General features: G+C 37.9%; 3 protein-coding genes and 1 non-coding gene across 4 annotated transcripts; 2 read left to right on the top strand and 2 right to left on the bottom strand.

The window, feature by feature from the left end:
- Window positions 1–52: 52 nt before the first annotated feature.
- Window positions 53–2,556, top strand: LOC111212717 (cysteine--tRNA ligase 2, cytoplasmic). Its single transcript, XM_022714299.2, has 6 exons — window positions 53–614; window positions 726–789; window positions 873–1,034; window positions 1,114–1,287; window positions 1,379–1,786; window positions 1,863–2,556. Exons 1-6 carry the CDS (start codon window positions 457–459, stop codon window positions 2,427–2,429), a joined length of 1,533 nt encoding a protein of 510 aa, XP_022570020.1. The 5' UTR covers window positions 53–456; the 3' UTR covers window positions 2,430–2,556.
- A 2,012-nt stretch (window positions 2,557–4,568) lies between these two features.
- Window positions 4,569–7,719, bottom strand: LOC111211576 (protein GAMETE EXPRESSED 1-like). Its single transcript, XM_022712765.2, has 5 exons — window positions 7,506–7,719; window positions 6,243–6,786; window positions 5,126–6,027; window positions 4,896–5,040; window positions 4,569–4,818 (listed from the first exon to the last, which is right to left on the bottom strand). The coding sequence occupies exons 2-5, from the start codon at window positions 6,713–6,715 to the stop codon at window positions 4,569–4,571; spliced, it is 1,770 nt and encodes a 589-aa protein (XP_022568486.2). The 5' UTR covers window positions 6,716–6,786; window positions 7,506–7,719.
- A 222-nt stretch (window positions 7,720–7,941) lies between these two features.
- Window positions 7,942–10,099, top strand: LOC111211577 (beta-1,2-xylosyltransferase-like). Its single transcript, XM_022712766.2, has 3 exons — window positions 7,942–8,678; window positions 8,904–9,053; window positions 9,136–10,099. The coding sequence occupies exons 1-3, from the start codon at window positions 7,995–7,997 to the stop codon at window positions 9,889–9,891; spliced, it is 1,590 nt and encodes a 529-aa protein (XP_022568487.2). The 5' UTR covers window positions 7,942–7,994; the 3' UTR covers window positions 9,892–10,099.
- Window positions 10,100–10,760: 661 nt separating this feature from the next.
- TRNAA-AGC lies at window positions 10,761–10,833 on the bottom strand. The gene has a single exon. It is a non-coding gene; the product is annotated as a tRNA-Ala (tRNA).
- Between the last annotated feature and the right edge of the window lie 65 nt (window positions 10,834–10,898).

The raw sequence follows: 10,898 nt of genomic DNA, 5'->3' as shown, positions 1-10,898 counted from the left end.
AACTAAATCGATTAAAAATTTAGTTTACTTTTACTATTTGATTTTCAAAACAGCATATAACAAATTATAGATAATCTTACTAAAATATATTTACAGACAAAAATCAAATTTAATGTAAATAACATAATTAATCAAAATTTAAATCTATAGAGCACAAATATTATGGTTAAATCAGAAAATAGATATTTTCAAGTATATATTAAAATAACAAACAAATAACATAATATTGTTTAAAATAAACCACACATATTAATTACGGTATATATTACAAAATGATTATAAACTTAATTTTTGTTAGACTTTGGCGTGGGGGATAAGTTAATTAGTAGGTGTTTTCTTTAGGGTTTACAAGTCTTATTATAAATAGGATTGCTCGACCGACAACCTCTTGAACTCCTGTTGAGCTCAAGAACTTCAACGATAAGAAGATTGAATCCTGCATTCCTGCTGAGAGAGATGGAGTTGAAGCTGTACAGCACGTACACGCAGCAGAAGGAAGTTTTCAGACCGATCAATCCCGGGAAAGTCGGATTGTACGTCTGTGGAATCACAGCTTACGATTTCAGCCACATCGGCCATGGTCGCGCCGCCGTTCCCTTCGACGTTCTCTACAGGTATCTTCTTAGTTAGCGTTTCTAATTGAATTGAATCTGTTAGGTTCGATGATTTTGGATATATCCGACCGATCTCAAGAAAGCATCAAAGAGTGTTGTTTGGTTATGCAGATTCTTGATGTATTTGGGTTATGAAGTTACTTACGTCAGGAATTTCACAGATGTTGATAACAAGGTATTGTTATTTTATTCTTTTCTTGTCTTAATCTGACATATGATCATGAACATGACAAGAGAATGTTATTTGTCTTTATGCAGATAATCGAACGTGCTAAGAAGAATGGAGAGAAACCGTTAGAGTTGAGTAATCGCTTTTGCCACGAGTATTTGGTTGATATGGGTGCTCTTCAGTGCCTCCTTCCCACCCACCAGCCTCGTGTCAGCGACCATATGGATCACATTATTAATATGATTCAAAAGGTAGGCTCACATTTGATGATCCATATGTTGATGTGTATGATGATGATGATGATCCATATGATTAATCTCCTGGTTACAGATCATTGAGAATGGTTGCGGGTATGCTGTTGAAGGAGGCGATGTGTTCTTCTCTGTCGACAAATCACCAAACTATGGTAAGTTGTCGGGTCAGCTGCTGGAACATACACAGGCTGGTAAGCGAGTTGCGGTTGATTCGAGGAAGCGTAACCCTGCTGATTTTGCATTATGGAAGGTTTGACTGATTCAATAAATTGTTTTTTAACTTTCATCTATGAGTCAGCAAGTTGATGATGATTGAAGATGAAGTGTAATATTGTTTGTAGGCTGTAAAACCTGATGAGCCGAGTTGGGAGAGCCCGTGGGGTCGAGGAAGACCGGGATGGCACATCGAGTGCAGTGCCATGAGTGCTCACTATCTGTCCCCGAGATTTGACATTCATGGTGGTGGTGCTGATTTGATATTCCCACACCATGAAAATGAACTTGCTCAGACATGTGCTGCATGTGAGCATGGTGGTGTTAATTACTGGATGCATAATGGCCATCTCACTATCAATAACGAGAAGATGGCAAAGTCAAAGGACAACTTCAAACCAATCAGAGAAATCACAGAACGTTACCATCCATTGGCTCTGAGGCACTTTTTGATAAGTGTACACTACCGCTCTCCTCTGAGCTTCTCAGCGTCAAAGCTAGACAGTTCCTCAGAACTTTTGTATTATGTTTATCAGGTGCAGTAGTGCTTCAAATAGCCGTGATTTTTTTTTATTCAGTTCTATCTCTAAACTGTGATCTTTGTGTTACTAGACATTGCAAGATCTTTTTGACGCTCTCTTGCCATATCGAGAGGCAATGTCTGAAGACGGTGGAAAAGCTGAACCGACTTCAGAAGCCAAAGAGATCATTATCAAACTCAAAAGTGAGTTTGACGCAAAGATGTCAGACGATTTGAATACTGCCCATATATTCACGGGCGAATACGATCGTGCATTGAAATTCATCAACTCTTCCGTCGGCAAACTCGAGAACATGCAGGAGAAAGAGAGGATGTCACTGCTTGTGTCACTTGTTGAGATTGAGAGAGGAGCCAGGAAAGTTCTCGAAGTTCTTGGTTTGCTCAGTACCCTGAGCTATGCCGAGATTTTGAAAGAGATGAAACAAAAAACACTCACAAGAGCAGGGTTGAGTGAACAAGACCTTTCACAACTAATTCAAGAAAGGATAATGGCGCGGAAGAACAAAGAGTTTGAGAAAAGTGATGTGATTAGAGCACAACTGGCAGGTAAAGGAATAGCTTTAATGGATGTTGTTGGTAAAGAAACTGTGTGGAGGCCATGCTTATCTTCTTCTCATGCTACTGATTCCAGCGACTAAGCAAAAGAACAATCTTTTTCATCTCCCATTCTTCTTCTTTAGCTCTTGTTTAATACTCTCTTTACACTTGTTGCTGTTTTTGTTTGTCTCTGAATTTTCATAATGAGAATTTTATAGAGAAAAAGATTAGGATAGCACTAAACCAAGTTTATGTTCCCAAAGTAGCACTTATACCCCTTGGATTAATTAATCAAAACCTTAAGGTTTAGAGTTAAGGGGTGGGGTTTTAGAGAAAAAGACTAGGATAGCACCAAACCAAGTTTATGTTCCCAAAGTAGCACTCAAGGTTCAAAGTCACAAAAATAGGTTTCATTAAAGAGGTAAATATACACTTATACCCCTTGGGTTAATTAATCCAAACCTTAGGGTTTAGAGTTAAGGGGGTGGGGTTTTGGAATTAGGGTTTAAAATTTTATAAAAAAAAAATATTAAAATAAAAAATAAAAATTTTAAAAACAGTTTTAAAAAGTATTTTTAAATTATAAAAAGAAAATTTGAAAAAAAAAATTAAAAAAAAAAATTCGAAAAAAAATTATAAAAATTTCGAATCTAAAAACATATAATCTGAAACTATAAAAAAAAAAAAATTCATTTTTTTAATTTTTATTTTATTTATTTTTATTTATTTTTGTTTGTTTATTTAATTTTAAACCAAGGGTATTAAGGATATTTTACCCTTTAATGAATGTCATTTTTGTGACTTTCTCCTTCTAGTGCTATTTTTGAGACATAAACTTCAAAAGGTGCTATTATTGACAATTGCCCTTTTGGAATTAAGGTTTAAAATTTTATAAAAGAAAAATACTAAAATAAAAAATAAAAATTTTAAAAACAGTTTCAAAAAGTATTTTTAAATTATAAAAAGAAAATTTTTAAAAAAAAAATTATAAAAATTTCGAAAAAAAAAATTATAAAAATTTCGAATCTGAAAACATATAATCTGAAACTATAAAAAAAAAAATTCATTTTTTTTATTTTTATTTTATTTATTTTTATTTATTTTATTTATTTTATTTATTTTTGTTTGTTTATTTAATTTTAAACCAAGGGTATTAGAGATATTTTACCCTTTAATGAATGTCATTTTTGTGACTTTCTCTTTCTAGTGCTATTTTTGAGACATAAACTTCAAAGTTGCTATTATTGATAATTGCCCAATTTTATATCAATTGTAACTGTATATGTTACTTTGGATATTTGCTCTAGCGCCGAACATGTTTAGATTGTTCAAAAATCACAATGACCAAGTATATTATCCAGTTATGCGATTTCGGTTTTCCAACCGAACTTTTGATTTTCGGTTAACAAAAAACAGTAATATTAATTCAGAGATTAACCGAATAACATTTTGTTTCGTATGGTTCGGTTATCGGTTGAAACCGAAATTAATACGGTCTAAATCGGGTATTTTCGGTTAAGTTCCGTTATCTTAGTTAAGCTTAATTGATTATGGTTAACATCGGTCCAATTTAAACATAAACCGGTTTAGTTTTGGGATAATAATTTATCTTTCTTCAAGAAATAATAATAATTCGGATCCAAACCGAAAGCCCAAAGAAACCGACTGATTACATCTGAATCACGACGGATTACTCAGATCCCCCGATGAAGCTTCCGCGAACAACGACGGCGACGGGAGAGTCATTCTGGGGATACTTCTTCGTGATAATTGGTTCTGTTTCCTTCTTCGGATTCGTCTTCGCAGTCATCGCTTCGACTTTGTTTCCGCTCTCTCAAAATCCGTTAAACCAAGGTCTGAAGAATGATAGGTACTACTACTGCTTCTTGGTCCCCTTGACTATACCTGTTATAACCGTCGCCGTCTACTTTCATTGGCTAAGCATGAAGCTCTTCAAGCACGCCTGATATACATCCCATTAGGATTTGTGATTTTTAATCTCACTCTCTCGACTTGATGAAAGCTAATTTGATGAGAGTGTATATATATGCATTCTTCTAGAGTTTTGATGTATTCAGATGAAATTAGATTGCTTAAAACCTCATTTTATTCAAAAAAAATACAAAGAATGAGGTTCTGGATTATGAAGTAGCATACAAATTACAGTTTGGATCCAGTGGCTGTGTACTTGTCATTGTGTTGGCAATGTTGAAACTCTCCCTAGACATTACATCATGTCTTTATCGAGCACGGAGATTGTACAATCTTGATGATGAGGTGAACACCGAACTATCCATGATCTGTTCTGGAATCTTGTAATCAGGATCTCTGAGACTGTCACCATCATCAACTATATCTGTATCAATCCAAGAATTCCAATCAACCTCGCTCGCACTATCTTCATCCCACGAAAGGTCTCTCTTGCTTTGCATGCTGTTAACCTTATCTACTAATCTTAAGAGAATATCGTGGTTTAGTACTTCATAGTCCCTGCGTTCTTAGTCAAATAGTATAAACATCAGCTTCTATGTTTCTGGTTTGTTTCAAAAAGAGCATTTGAGACTTACCTGTATGTAAAAGCAGCATGAAGAAGCTGAGCTGAAGCAAGAGCAGCGAAGATAGACCTGATAACGTTTATAACCCATGCTCTGTGTTCTGCATCATTCACGTAACGCAAACTTGCCACTTCTAATGCTAAGGTAACGCACAAACCTGCATCAGCGAAATAAAAAAGTTATGTTAATTAATTAACTAATGTATTACTAACTTTATAAGAGAGATGGAGTATGGTACTTACCAATGTAAAGCCTTGGCCTTATGATGTAAGTTTGCTTCGTACTGGTAAACATGTAGATGACAAAGATCGACAAGAAGTAGATGAAGAAAGCTTTGATCACCCTGGACTCAACAAGCATCGCATTGTGCAAAGCAAACAGCTTATCCAAAGCCACAAACATGCTCGCCTGCTTCGCCTCAAACGCTTCCTGAGCTGCAAGCATCGATTTAGAATTCTCAAACAAGTGATCATGAACCTGTTGAAGCTCCTCTTGCCGCTTCGCAAGATCTTCCTGTTGCTCTTGGCTAAACTCGACGAAACGTTGCAGTGTACTCCTACTCTCTTGCAGTGCCTCGCTCTGAAACTGGTTAAGAGACTGTATACTCTCGATGGCTACGGATTGACCGTCTAAAAGCTTCTGCTGTTTATCCAACGTAGTGTTCGTGATAGTCCCAATGGCACTTGTTTGATTCTCCAAAGCAGACATTTTGGACGTCATTTTCTCTCCAAGAACGTTTATCTCACCACCTATTTGCTTTGTGTCGTTCTTCAATTTATCAACACCTTCTTTGACGTCAGTAACGGTATCGTTGAACATCTCCATTCCAATCTTCATGGCTTCTCCCATCTTCTCTTGACCTTCCTTTAACGCTAACTGTGATTCTGTAATGCCTTTTTGTTCTTGATAGATATCTTTGGTTTGCTGAGACAAGCCACTCACTTGAGTTCCTATTGTAGTTGTCGTGTGAGCCACGTTCTTAACCACAACATCTACTGACCCTAAAGATTCATGAATCTTGCTCGTACTCTGCAACAGATCATCTGATTTGCTCTCTAGGATATCAAGTTTCTCTTCTGTACTCTGTGCTGTTCTCTTTAAATCATTCACAAGCCTCTCTATCTCATTCTTCAATGCATGACTCCTACCACACACAAAAGTTAATTCAGAATCCATTACACAAGCTCGAAAAGACAAAACTAAAACTAAGTGCATTTATCGGGAAAGTATTCCAAACTCGGTCAAACAGTGTGGTACGTTTTTGGACTAGTCTATGTTGCACTAAGTGAATTTATACCAGAGCCGCCCGGATCAGCTGATAGGGTAGATAAAAAAAAAGAGACAAAACTAAAAACTTACTGTAGTTGTTGGCAGATGGTGTTGGTCTCAAGCATGAACTCTAAATAGATCTTGTGCTCATGATCATCTAACTTCTTGAGGCAACTTATCATTGTTGATCTATCATTGCACGTGGGGAACTCCGGTCTTCCTGATTCCTTCTGGAAGCAATCACTCAGATGCCAAGCAAATCTCTTCCTCTGTTCTTCTGTAGCAACCATGTCCTTGCAGCCAGAGATAAGGTAACTATATGCAGTTTGCCAGCAGCTGCTTGGACCTACGAGCTGGTTTTTAGCGTTTTCAAGGACTTGGACTGCCTTCTGGTCGTTGAAAACTTCTATGGAGAACTCGGGGTTGGATTTGATAGGCCGTGAGAAGGAAGAGTCTGTGTTTTGTTCAGAAGAAGAGAACCATCCCCAGCTGTGGGATAATATTGAAGAATCTAAAAGTATAATGAATAGAAACAGAAGAAATTTTCTGTTAAAAATATCCATTTTTAAAAGGTTTTTCTTTCTCCTTTGTGTTGAATCCTCTTCTTCTCCGTGAGATGTGTGATTGATTTACCCTACAACCAAAAAAGATCAGATTGTTACGTTCTGGAAATTGTATATAGATAATATGCAAAACTTAGAGCGCAAGCAGAGGAAACCCCATGTCGGTTTTTTGTTTTTTTTTGTTTTCATGAAACCGTCATTAATGAAGTTAACAAATAAAGAGGATTATTAACAAATAATTTGCAGATTAAAAAGGATATAAATCAAACTCATTAAATATTTCCATTCCTCTTCCAGGGTTTAGAGAAACGTCTTTGGCCATGTTCGTTTCGCTGCGTCCACTTTCTATATCGTTTTTTTTAGACTAATACATGCATTTTAAGTAGTATCGGTGACGTTAAAACACATATAGGAAAGACTACTATCAATTATGTTGTCAATCGAACAAGAAAATTACATACAAGAGGTCGGAAACTTGGAATACATACAATGTTAAGAGATTAAAAAAAACAATCTAAAAATAGTTATATAAAACTTCGGATCAGAGACAAGTCTCTACGTTTATGTCACTCAATGTCATTACAGAGTGTCAAAACAGATTAAGTACAAAAATAAACACGGACTACAATTTTATTTCGAGACCGAAGTATATCAAACCGTAAAGCTCTCTTTTATTTCTCAGGTATACTTCTCATTTCATTTCACAAGTACACAACCATTACATGAATCTAAACATACAAATTAGTCAAGGATTAGACTAAGTAGTAAAACAAGTAAAAGCAACACTTACCGAACAGAGAGATTGAAGACTTTTGAGCCGGCGTTTTGGAGAAAGTGTGTGATCTTCAAGAGGGGAGAGTGACAAGAATTTAAAAAGTAACTGAACGCGTTTGACAAAAAAAAGAAAAGGAAACGTTTCGCGAAACGTTCGGTTTCCTCCGGTTTGAATAAATTTCCGATATCAAATTAAATTTATCCCGGTTCGGTTTATTTCGGTCTGGTTCAGTAAAACAATCAAAGAAAAAGCGAAGAGAATCCATGGAACTTTCTGTCACCTTGACTAAATCGGCACTTTTGCAAAAATCCCGAGATTCTTCTTCTTCTTCACCTCTGTCACCTTAACGAACTTTCCGGCGAAAATTCCGATGAAGATCTCCACTAAATCCTTCACCGGCGTTTGATTTGACTACAGTATCGAGAGAGAAACTGATGAAAATCTAAAAATAGAAAGTCCAGTTCCATCAATTCTCGAAAAGCGCAAATCAAGGAAACGAGAGAGATGATGAGTAAGCGAAACCCACGGATCCTCAAGATAATCCTCTACATGCTACTCCTCAACTCTCTCTTCCTCTGCATCTACTTCGCTTTCCACTCTTCTTCCTCCTCTCCCGAGCCGCCACCGCATCACTCCCACCTCCCGTCGCGATTCCGCGTCTCCGTCACCAACAACCAATCCTCGATCCAGAAGCCGTGGCCGATCCTACCTTCCTACCTCCCCTGGACGCCGCCGCAGAAGGATCTACCAACTCGCTCCTGCGAAGGCTACTTCGGGAACGGATTCACCAAGAGAGTTGACTTCCTCAAACCGACGACGGCGGTTTCCGAAGGAAGCTGGTTCCGATGCTTCTACAGCGAGACGCTGGAGAGCTCGATTTGCGAGGGGCGGAATCTGAGGATGGTCCCCGATCGGATCGCGATGTCGAAGGGAGGCGAGAAGCTGGAGGAAGTCATGGGGAGGAACGAGGAGGTTGAGCTTCCGGAGTTTCGTGAAGGCGCGTTTGAGGTGGCGGAAGGTAAGAGAAACCGCCGCATTGGTGGAGGAGGCGGCGGTGCTTCGCGGCGGTTGGTGAGTGATGAGATGTTGAATGAGTATATTCAAGAAGGCGGCATTGGTAGGCATACGATGAGAGGTTTGGTTGGTTCGATTCGTGCTGTTGCCACTGATGATTTCGTTTGTGAAGAGGTTCGTTAATTGATCTGAGTGATGATTACATATGAACATAGATAGTCAATAGATATGCATAATTAGAAAGTTTTATCTTGGAGCAAAAACAGTTTTGGAAGATCAAATCCAATTCAAGATATACATTAATGAATCATTGACATTGTAATTTTTCTTAGATTTTTTTGAATCATATGTAATTTCTTGTTGATTGATGTTTTGGTTTTACTTTTTGCTTGGCACTAGTGGGTGGAGGAACCAACTCTGCTCGTTACTCGGTTCGAGTATGCGAATATGTTCCATACCGTTACAGATTGGTACAGCGCTTACGTTTCCTCTAGAGTCGCCGGTTTGCCTAATCGTCCTCACGTTGTTTTCATCGATGGACACTGCACGGTACGCTCCTCTTCTTGGTAGTTACTTTAGATGAATCTAGCAGGAGTTTCATGTCCATGTTGTGAACCTTTTTTTTTTGCAGACGCAGCTAGAAGAAACATGGAACGCTTTGTTTTCAGGAATCAGATACGCAAAGAACTTCACCAAACCGGTTTGTTTTCGTCACGCCATTCTCTCACCGTTGGGATACGAGACGGCTCTATTCAAGGGCTTGTCCGGAGAGATTGACTGCAACGGAGAATCAGCTCACAATCTCTGGCAAAGCCCTGACAACAAAAAAACCGCGAGGCTCTCTGAGTTTGGCGAAATGATCAGATCAGCATTCGGGTTCCCTGTGAACAGACACCGCTCAACAGAAAAACCGCTGTCGTCTTCATCATCATCCCCTGTCCACAACGTTCTCTTTGTCCGACGTGAAGACTACTTAGCACACCCTCGTCACGGAGGTAAAGTCCAGTCTCGTCTCATCAACGAGGAAGAAGTGTTCGAGTCTTTGCGCCAGTGGGTTGCTTCCGGCTCCACGGGTCTGACGAAATGCGGGATTAACCTTGTTAACGGGTTGTTTGCACACATGTCGATGAAAGATCAAGTCAGAGCCATCCAAGACGCGTCGGTCATTATAGGAGCTCACGGAGCGGGACTGACACACATTGTGTCTGCAACACCAAACACAACGATCTTTGAGATTATAAGCGTAGAGTTTCGGAGGCCGCATTTCGAGCTTATAGCTAAGTGGAAAGGTTTGGAGTATCATCCGATGCATCTGGCTAATTCACGGGCGGATCCAACGGCTGTGATTGAGAAGCTCAAAGAGATAATGAAAAGTCTTGGCTGCTGACAAAAATTCCCCGGTGGCCCGTGAGTTCGAACCTTAGTGGTCACGGAATGTTTCTGTATTATTATATTTTCTTGATTTTTAGGTGGGTTAATGATGTCAAGTGTTGTAGATTTGCGTTTGCTTTTTGTACCAAACATGCTTTTTGACCCGTGTGTTCGAGCCTTAGCAACCACGGGATAATTATTATATAGTCTTTACTTTTCTTTTAGATTTTCCAGTATATTTATTAGATGTAAAACTGCTGCAGTGGATATTCTCTGTATGTTTTACTTGTTACGTATGTGGCACGGAACAACCAAATCAATTAAGGATTTATCTTTTTCTGTAACCATAAAATTTAAAATTACTTGTTCATCTTTGCACTGCTGCTTCTTGTATGTTTTCAATTTGCATTCATTGTAGTGGCTGAAGTTCGAGATGGACTTTTTGTGCATATATATATCAGGTATTTGTTGATAACTTGAATGTAGCAGAAGATTTATTGCGGAGCAAAAGGATGAATTGAATTCAGAGTAACTGTTTGAGTTGTAACTCAACTTGTCAGTTCATGAGAGTACAAGAGTACAAATAAATACTCCCTCCGTTTTTTATTATAAATCGTTTTAGAAAAACTTTTTTGTTCCAAATTATATGTCGTTTTCGGTTTTCTATGTAAAATTTATTAATAATTAATGTTGTATGACCAATGGTAATATATTTTATATTTTTCTATTGGTTGAATTGTAGTTAGGTAAATAGTTAATGATGTTTTTGTTTAGAAAATATAAAAAATTAATGGTTTTCTTAATCTACGTGTATATCTGTAAAACGACTTATATTAAAAAACGGAGGGATTAGATATTATGAGAGAGAGAAAAAAATAGATTAACTGGAGATGCGGGGTATCGATCCCCGTACCTCTCGCATGCTAAGCGAGCGCTCTACCATCTGAGCTACATCCCCATTTGCTTGAAGTTCAATAAATTACATTCTTACCAAATCTTTGGAACAGTTAAAGTTCCATAAAT

The sequence above is a fragment of the Brassica napus genome, chromosome A3 (genome assembly GCF_020379485.1).
Source record: "Brassica napus cultivar Da-Ae chromosome A3, Da-Ae, whole genome shotgun sequence".
NCBI classification, from domain to species: domain Eukaryota; kingdom Viridiplantae; phylum Streptophyta; class Magnoliopsida; order Brassicales; family Brassicaceae; genus Brassica; species Brassica napus.
The sequence above is the reverse complement of the archived record's forward strand: the minus strand, read 5'-3'. Positions and strand labels throughout refer to the sequence as shown.